The sequence below is a fragment of the Mytilinidion resinicola genome (genome assembly GCF_010093595.1).
Source record: "Mytilinidion resinicola strain CBS 304.34 unplaced genomic scaffold BDZ99scaffold_28, whole genome shotgun sequence".
Classification (NCBI taxonomy): Eukaryota; Fungi; Ascomycota; class Dothideomycetes; order Mytilinidiales; family Mytilinidiaceae; genus Mytilinidion; species Mytilinidion resinicola.
In genome coordinates, this window is record NW_022985464.1 from 218470 (window position 1) to 229117 (window position 10648).

Below are 10648 nucleotides of genomic sequence, written 5' to 3' on the forward strand. Positions count from 1 at the left end.
AATAAAAGCTATAATTAAGCTATATAAAAGTATTACTATATAACTACTATATAAAATAGTATATATAGTAATTCTATTAATAAATATTATAATAAGGGCGTTACTAACTACATACCCCCTTTTCACTCCACGCACACCCCCTTTTCGCTACACGCACACCCCCCCTCCCCCGGTCACTTCACCACGATCTAATTGGCCCGGAGAGGCCGGAGGAAGCTCCGCTCATTCACTGTTATCACGTGCGCCAGCGCGCCGGCGAGCCGTAGGCGTAGCTGTACGTAAGGCAAGGCTGTGCAGCATAACCGTTTTACTATGCATTCTTCCCATTTACTGCAGCCGTATATACGGCCGTACGTACGGCTATACGTGAGGCTATACGTATAGCTATAAATGGGAAGGCTGCGCAGCCTTCGCATTTATTGTGCATTCTTTCCGTTTCCTGCAGTGTATATAGGCTGTTGTATTGCTACCTACGTGCCTAATTCGAATAAGGCGATTCGTCGATGCTGAGCGCTTCCTATTGCAGGCGGCTGCCGTAGATTTGAGCATAGGAAGGTGATCGTTGTGAGCTTCCTCCACCGTCTCCCATAGCCATACACGTGAACCATCAAACCCAGGAGGCTGCCGAGTGAGTGTACCGTTCATCTTACAGTCTACTTTGTTGGTGGAGGTACTGCGCACGCGTGCAGTAGACTCTGGATTGCCCGCAAAGCAGCATTTGAACTAGATTTTCCTCGTTTCACGGCACTTCTTGTCAGCTTTTGAACGGGACTTTACAAGGCCATAGCCCTGCGCCTTTGCATGCTCTGTGAGCGCTTCCTTAGCTTCCTCTAGAGTAGCGTAGGACCGTGGCGGTGGCGGTTTAAGGGCCATGGTGAGTGTATTGTAGAGGATGAGGATGGGGATGTGATTGTTTGTGGCCACGCCGCATTTGGAGAGAGCATTTGGAATTAGTGAGCGACTTAAGCGAGCGAATCGGAGGCCTCGGAGCACCCCTCCGGGCCAATTAGATCGTGGTGAAGTGACCGGGGGAGGGGGGGTGTACGTGTAGCGAAAAGGGGGTGTGCGTGGAGTGAAAAGGGGGTGTGTAGTTAGTAACGCCCTATAATAATTAAGAACAAAGTTTTAGCTAAGTAAATATCTTAAATTAAAGTACTAGATATTTATAGTTATAATTAATAAATTATACTTTAATAGCTTTATATTTAGTTAAGTAATAAAAATATAGCTTTTATTATTTAAAATTACTTTAATATTATATATATAAGTAAGTTTATATAAAAAATTTTAAACTATAATAACTTTTTATTATTTATAACGTATTCTACTACTAAGCCGGCTACTTTTCCTTAGTATAACTAATACTATATTTACACAGTAATATATTAACAACGCAGCGATTATTTATCTTAGTAAAAAGGCAGTATTAATCTCGCGCTTTAAGCCTTTACCTTTAGTTAATTTAGGACTATATAACGCGCTATAGCAGCCTTTAATATACGATATTAGCGGCTCTTTAATCGGTTCTATAGAATTACGTTTTAACTTTAATTATAACTAAACTGCCTAAAGCTTACTGCGACCGAAAAGCATATAATTATATAATATATTCTTAACCTAGACTTATAAAAATTTGCGCCCCGGTTATATAAGGTGGCAGATATAGCAGATAAAGTACTAGCTGCGCGTAGTAGGATACTAGTAGGCAAGAACTAGACTTAACAGTTTATATCTTATATAAAGGAGCTTAAAATAGCTTTTAATTAGGTAAAGAACTGCTAGAAAATACTTTAGGAAAACCTAGAGGTTATTAATATATAGTTTACTTTTATATAAAAGACTATAGCTAAGTATAGTATCTACCTAGATAATATCTACAACTTTAATAAAACTAGCTTTTAAATAGGTATAATTAGTATAATAAAGGTTGTTACAGGTTTAGAAAGATATATAAGGCCTAATCTTATTTAACTAGATAACTAAAAGTAGGTTATAGTTATTTAAAGTATTTGCGCTGCTAGATATATAACCCTACTATTTATTATCTATAAAGAACGCGTTTATATCTCTATATAGTATAAAAAAGCAGAAATACTATATAATTAGAAGCTTTCTATTTCTAAAAACGGCTAGACTAATAATAAGCTTAGTTTTAAGTAGTTAAAGCACTTTAATATATATATAAAGGCGCGTTAGGTAGGATTATATAGGTTGCTGATTTTAGACGGCTATAAAAGCCACCTTAACTAAGATTTTAAGGATTATTACGTTAAATAATAAATCCTTACCCTCTATATACCTGCGTATTTATTGTATATACCTGCGTATTTATTGTATATACCTGCGTATTTATTGTATATACCTGCGTATTTATTGTATATACTTTAGCTACTTAATATAGTATACTTCTCGCTATTAAAGCTAAAGTACTCTTAACGTATATAAAACTTAGCACGCTAATACGTCTACTATATTAATAAAGAAGGCTTTCTACTAGCCTTTAAAAACGCGTTTTTTAATATATTTATATATAAGAACTATAAAAAGGCCTTTAAGGCCTTTAGATTAGTTCCTATTAATGCGCAGGTAGTTTTTAATTACCTTAATATACGGTTATAGACCCTACTACTAGCACCTCTACTAGAAATACTATAGTAATTAAAAACCCTAAGTAATATATATAAATTTAGATTATAGTTAAAGCTAGTAAGCAATTCCTTTATATAGTTACTAATAACCGCCTAATAAAGCTTTTTAAAGCTTATTAAAGGAGCTAAAGAAATGCTATATAAAAATATACTTATTAAAGCCCGGGTTAAAAAGCTTAAAAAGTAACTAGCAGAAATAACTAAGCGTAAAGGTTGTAAAAAAAAGCAAATCCAGACTGGCGGTATAATAAAGTATAGTATAGCAGCGTTATATATAGCTGCTAAAGTGTCTAAAGCATCTAATCTACGGAAAAAGGTAGGTAGTAGAAATAGTATAAATAGGGCTCTACTAGCTTAACGGCGCTATAGAAACTATAGAGAGGCTAGGTATAATACGCGTATATATAAAAAGGATTAAAAAGCTTCTTCTAAATCTAATCTAAGTATATTATATATAAGTTCTATAGCTAGTTACGAATAAATTAACTGCGCGCATATAGTATTAGTTATACTAAGGAAAAGTAGCTAGCTTAGTAGTTTAGCCGGCTTAGTAGTAGAATACGTTAGCTAATATAATAAATTAAATAGTATATAACGTATTCTATAAGCGAGCCGTTTACCTAAGTAAGCTATCTATTTTATTATAAAAACCTGCTTTAAACGTTAATTACTCTACAACGCTAATAGATATTAACTATATATAACTTATAGCCTAATCTGCAGCAACCTTTATATCGTTTTTGCACGTATAAATATTATGCCTTAACTTACTGCAGCGCCTATAGCGCCGCATAATTCTATTAAAGCCTGCTCTACCTTACTACTTTTTACTTTAAGCGTTTTTTTTAAGCTATTAAGCAGCTATTTAAAAGCCTGCTTCTATTATTAGAGTTTTTTCCCTTTAAATACGCTTTTTTTTACGCGCCTTATACTTTATAGCGGCTTTATTTACCTTTTAAAGGCTGGTAACAGTATCGCGCAGCAGCGCAGCTTAATATATTATACTTTTAGCACCTTTAAAAAGGCTATTAAGCAAGTTAAAAATAGCTATAGGCGAGCTATTTTAATATATTTAAATATACTTATAAATTAAAGCTAATTAAAAGCCTAGCTTAAAAATATTACTTAGTATTTTTAATTCCTATAGAGCCTCTATAGCGGCAGGTAGAGGTAATAGTATATAGAGCCTAATATTAAGCTTTAATAGCACTACTTCTAAATTAAGTAGTATAAGGCCTGCGCTTTAAAAGCCTGTATAAATATTACTTTTTATAATTAAGCTATAGAAAGCTGCTTTAAATACTAGCAGGAACTTTAGCTTAGTAATATAGTTAATATAGTAGCGCACTAAGTCCTTAATTTAGCGCTTATACGCCTTTTTTATTAGCGCAAAGTAGCTAATATTAAGCGGCTATAGTAGGTGTAATAAATACGCTGGTATATAAAGAGTAATAATATTATTCTCCTTATAAATCTATTGGAATTTAAGCGAGATATAGCTTTTATAGCTATTAATAATTAGCAGCCGGTGTATACCTATTATATAATCTTTTATATGCGTATTAAAATAGTATAGCCAGGTAATACTAAGCTTATTTATTATCTAGCTATTATTACTTACTACTATAACCTAATTTAGTAGTATATTATTACCCTTATACTATATAGAAAGGTAGTATATACCTATAAAAATAATAAATAGTAGAATAGCCTATCTATAGGTATTAACACCTTAGATTATTATTATCTATTTATAATTGCCTAGCTGTATAGATTTTAGATAATTATAGTGCTTAGAGCCTGTTATAACTACGCCTATTAAAATAACACCTATTTAAAAGCCGGCTTTATTAAAGTTGTATATATTTTTATCGAAAAACATAATATAATTAACCCTATAGCATTTTGGAAATATAACCTAAAAAGGGCCCCTAGGGGCTATCTAAGGCCCTATAAACAATTATACGCAGCTTTAAAGCCCTATAAGTAGTACCGGCGGCGTTGCAGTAGGTACACCGCGAATTGCAACCCCTAACGCGCAGCCGCCCTAGTAACAGCATTAATAACAATAATAATAACAATAATAACAACGCTAAAACTAATACTAAAACCCGAAGCCTATTAAAAACGTCTACTAAGACGTCTAAAACCTCGTTAATAAAGCATACAGCATATAAAACCTCCTGCGGAATAAGCTAATCTAATCCCTTAAAATAAATGCGATCGTCTAAACCCTCTATAACTTTGCAGGACGCGTTTTATTCGGCCTTTTAGATACCGCGATCGACCTACGGCAGATACTATAGAAAAAGCTAATAAAGATAATAGAGGACACGAAAAAGAAGGTACACGCGTTGTTAACGCACGGGAAGACGTATACCGCAGCAGCAGCAGCAGGCACAACACTATTAGCTATGCTAAGCGGTATAGCTGCGCAATACGGGAAGATAGTAGGAAATAGGCAGTATACAGGGTAACCTATAAATATCTATAAAATTACTATTTATATCGAGGATAATAATAAGCGAACTATAACCGCAGCAGATATAAATATAACTATTACCTAAAAGCTTTAAGCAGCCGGACCACCGAATATAATAAAGATTAGCGGTATAAAAAAGCTATAGAGTAGAAATATTAAGGTATATATTACGGATAAAGCTATAAAAAAAGCACTACTTAAAAAAAGGGAATAGGTGCAGGTGCTAGGTAAAACAGTATATATATAACTGCCTGCAGTGCTAATAGAAGTATATAAAGTACCTAAGAACTTAAACCTAAAAAGCTAAATATTTAAAAATAATATTATTAGGGCTAATATAATAATTAACCTAGGCCTAGTTATTAAAAAGATAATATAGAAAAATAAGAAAAGTATAAAGGCTGCGCAAGAAAACCTAGGCTAATACGCTAGCTTAATTATTACCAGTATGCGTATAAAAGTAATAGTAGATAAAGCTATTATAAAGGGATTTATAATAAGTAGATAATTACTAATAGCTTTAAGATATAAAGCAGGCTTTATAGCTATATAGTGCTTTAGATACTAGGGCTATAGGTATATTATAAAATACTATAAAAAGGATATCCGATATATAGTATATATAGGGGGATATAATATAAAATAATATACGGTAATAGATACTAAAAAATACGCTAACTATAAAAAAAACTACCTAGTATATAGTGCCGAATATAGCGTAAAAAAAAGGGCCTAGCTATAGGCTATATTAAAGAGGTAGGTAATACTATACTAATATAATACTAATAAGGGGCCGAGCTTATATACGCCCTAGGCCCTGCTAGAAGTATATATAACCTTAACCTAGTTTAGGAAAAAAAAAGCTGCTAATAATAATATACGCGAAGGCAGTATAGAACTAGGGCTAGCGCCAACAGTACTAAAGAAAGTAGAACAACCGAAGATATTTAAGTATTCTAATAAAAACCTAAGCTAGCTAAAGATTAATAGAATAATATAGACTACTTATTTAACGCAGTAATCTTCCTATTTAACGCCTTTTTAGATACTATATACTTCTTACTTTATATTACTATTTTTATAGCCTTTAACCTAGTTAACTTAATTAATAATATATAGAAATATAGATAGACTTTTATAACTTAAAACTATTACCTAAGTACTATTCTTATAGGAAGATAATATAAGCTAGTAACTACGCGCCGAAATAGGTGTAGTTAACGCCGTAAATACTATAGATATAGTTTAATATTAAAATAACCTAGTATACTTACTATTATATAGTATAATATTAATAAAAGCCGTAAAATCTAGAGAAAGTCCCTAGAAAAAGCGAAAAAAGCCCAGCTTTAACCGCTAGTGCTAGTAATATAAAAGCTATAGAAAAATATATAGTAATAAAAGTATATAATACTTTATATAAAGTTCTATTACCTTTTATATAGAGGAAGCCTATATATAAAAATATATATATATATTAATAAAAACCTTAATATTAACTAGTAGTTAGTAAAGTACTACTTATTAGACCTTATTACCCTCTCTTTCTATACTAGTAGAAAGGATATCTAAATTTATAATATCTATAACCCGAAACTAAATAGAATTATAGCTGTACTACCTCTACTACTAAATAATAATAATATAGAGTATATTTTTATAGGTAATATAAACCTATATTACCTATTATTATTATTATTATTATTATTATTATTAGGTTCTATTAGGCCGATTTAGCTCCTGTTAGGGTTTATACGGCAGTGCTATCTAGGTTTTATTTATAAGGGGAAACCGTTCGCTCTATAGCAGTTAGGTAAAAACCTTATTTTCTATAGTATATAACGCCTTACGTTTTTTTTATTTCTGCGCGGCTATAGGGGACGCGTGGCAGCTCTATAAGTATTACTATAGAGTAAGCTATTTTAATATATTCTCTAGAATCGATCTAGTATCCGTAGGCCCTAGGTTCTAGAGTTATACAGTATCTAGAAGGTTAGTAAGGTCCGGGGTCCGCGTTAGAGCGCGCGTGCCCTTGCTATACGCGCGTGCCCTTTTTCTTAAAAGCTAAGGTATTAAATTAAAGGATAATAGGAAATTAAAGGGGTTGCCTTATTACAGGCGTACCTATAGTTATATAATATACGTGCGTATATATAGTTCTGTTTTTAGGGCGTAGCTATATAAGTTAGCTAGCTATATAGCTAGCTTTTCTATTACTATCTTTCTAGCTATAGAGAAGTAGAGTAGGAGGTCTATCTAGTGCAGGAACTATTATAAAACGGCTTTATTTCCCTTATAATCTTTATACAGCTATATATATATTCTTATTCTAGCCTTAAAAAATATATTACCTCTACTATTATAGTGTTATTTATAGTATATTACTACGTGCTTTAGAGACTATAGTATATACCTATAGGAGCACGCAGGTAAAAGGTAATTAGGTATTTTTATACGGTGCAGGTATACGTTAAGCCCTATATATTCTGTTTATAAGAGCGTAATAATTAAGCTTTCTACTTTTATAAGCTTATAGTATTTAGTTACCTAATTTTTATTCTATTTTATATTAAGGGCCGGCGTAGAAAGGCCCCTTTATTTCTTTCTATAGGCTTTCTATTTATCCCTCTACCTTTCCTTATATACTTCCTATATTACTTCTTATTTTAAAAGCTTATATAAGTTGTCTAACTACCTTTTATACCTTAGGGCTAGTGCTATAGCCTTAACTATAAGCCTTTTTAGTATATTACGCCGGCTTAGCTTATATTTAGGTATTTTCCTAGGCTTATAGTATTTCCTAATAGTATCTCTAATAGTGCGGCACGTGGTTTTAATATGCTTTCTAGCCTGGCCCGCGTGTATACAGTCCGTGTACGCTACTATAAGTTCTTCTAGCTTAAGCCTTAGAAAAGGGCAAGAGGTTTTATATTTAAGCGTTTTAATATTTATTATTTTATACGCCCCTGTAATAGTATAAAGGAAGTAGTTCTAGGCTATTTTAAGTTATTTAATTTTTGCTTTGCTAATTTATTCCTTTATACCTGGCGTTGGAAACTAGGTAGTACACCTATATATAAGAACCGGCCTAATAACTGCTAAGTATATATACTATGCTTTTTAGAAGCTTACGCCCTATATTAATACTATTAGCCGTATAAAGGCTTTTATCTATACTATAGCCTTTTCCTTTATAATATATATATACGGGCCCTATTTAAGTTTAGAGTCTACCTAGACTTTAAGTATATAAAGCTCTATAATTAGGCCCTTTATAAAGCCTTAGATATTTACTATAGCCTTTATATTTACTATATTTAAACGGCGCCTTATAAAGTATATAAGGTAATACTTATCCGGGGTAAATACTATACTATACTTCTTCGCTTACTCTATACACCGTATATGCGCACTTTTAATTGCCCTGCAGTTTTTTTCCGTGCTTTTACTAAATATAAGGATATTAGTATTGTCTATAAACCTGTAAGCTATTATATTACCTTTTTATAGTACTAGCAGAAGCGTGCTTATAAAGAATAAAAAAAGGATTAGTAAGAATAAAAATCCTTATAGTATACCTGTATTAACCGGGATAGTCTTAGTAATATATTTTCTAATAGAAAGTCTTATAGTTTAGTTCTATAGGAATAATTCTATAAATTAAACTATTTATTCCGGTATATATTAAACCTATAGGTTATATATTATTCTTTTATAAAATACTCTATTAAAGGCCCCTAAAATATCTAGGCTAAGGAGAAAAATAATAAGGTAAAAGTTACTCTTCTATATAGTTTATATTTATTCCGTAAAAAGTTCTAGTGCTGTCTGCGTAGATTATTCGGGCCTTACGCCTATTTAGCTCGGTAGGAGCATGCCTTTCTCCTTTGCTATCTTAGATAGTTTTCGTGCTATAATACGTTTAAGCAGCTTACCTACTATTTCCAGCAGCACAATTAGCCTATATAACTTTACTATATTATAGAACGCTTTCTAAGGCTTATATAGCACTATAGTAATTAATTCTTTATACGGCTATAGGTAGTGCCCTATATACACGCACCTAGTAAAAAACCTGGCCAGCGTTAGTACTAGCTGCGTTTTGCATTTCTTAAGAATTCTATTAGTTATTTTTATAATACCCGGGGCCTTATCCAGGGCTATTCCTATTAGCGCGAAGAGGATATTTTCTACTATAACGTTTTATAAGAACTTATACAGCTCTAGGTATTAGTATTCTTTAATATTAGAGAGGTCTGCCTCTATAAAAGGTAGGAAAAACTATTCCGCAAGTATTTAGGCCTTAGTTTTATTATCTATATAAAGCGTTGCGTTATTAGGCCGTAAAAAAAAGGGGAATTAAGGCGGTGGCCGTGGTTTTTTTCTAATAGTTCTGCCCTATTTAGCTAGCTTCTATACGCCTTTCGGATCCAACGTAATTTTATCTACTGCGCGGCGCTATACTTTTATACTTTCTTTACGTATAGCCCTTTTCTTTCTATTATACTATACTCTGTATAAAATCTAGTCCTCTACTATTTTTAATAAGCGCTAGGTTCTATAGGCCCGCCTTATCTCCCGTACTTTCTTAGTGCACTCTATTAACCACGCAGGTAATACTTGTTTTAATAGCTTTATAAGTAGTATAGTTTTATCTATTATAGCTTATATATACTTATATAGGCGGTGTGTAAATATATTAAAATCTTCCTCCGTCTCCTGCAGGTTATTCCGAGTTTCTAGCTTATTTAGCCGTATTACTAGGTTTTTTTATACTTTTTTCTATACTATATTCTTCTATAGCCTACGCTGCAGGGGTTTAGCTGCCTTTAGTAGTAAAACATCGAACTTTATATATATAGGCCGGTGATTAAAGTTGCAGTTCTATTCCTTTTATACTATAGAGGAAATTATTTATTCTATTAGCTATTCTATTATAAATATAAGGTTAATAATAGACTATAATATTCCTTTTACCTATATTTTTAGCCCTTCCTCCGTGGCTAGGTCTATACCTGCTTCGCGCGTAATACGGAGGAGCTCTTCTGCTTACTCCTTAATTTATATAACTTAAACTTTTTCCTATAGCAAATAGTATAGGTTTATATCTCCGATAAGAATATATTCCGCTTTAGTATTATTTAGTAGTAGAGGTAGTTCCTATATAATACTATTAGGGTTTAGGTTATAGATATTATAAATATAAATCCTTTCTTCCCCTGCGCAAAAGAAGAGGGTATTAAAATCTAGTAAGTAGTGTATTATCACGATAGCGCTACACGCAAGAGGTCGAGGGCTCAAAAAGGAGCGTTGATTAGGTGCTATGTACAATGCTACGTGGAGAATCAAGACGTTGTGTAAGGAACAGGAAGACGGGAGACGGGCCACCGGATATAAGGGCGTGGCCGAGCGCGTGGCGTACGGCCTCTATGCCGTTTCGGCGCGTGGCACGCGTGTACGCGAGGTCCTTACCAGATCAGGTGATAGGAAAAGGGGGCAGCCGGTAGGTGGCTGGAGC

General features: G+C 33.0%; 1 protein-coding gene across 1 annotated transcript; it reads left to right on the plus strand.

The window, feature by feature from the left end:
- Positions 1–2463: 2463 nt before the first annotated feature.
- On the plus strand, positions 2464–2619 carry BDZ99DRAFT_400340 (uncharacterized protein; the record flags this gene model as incomplete). The annotated part of the gene is made up of 1 exon (XM_033716171.1): positions 2464–2619. A coding segment is annotated over one exon (156 nt), but the record flags the coding sequence as incomplete, so codon positions are not given.
- Positions 2620–10648: the final 8029 nt, after the last annotated feature.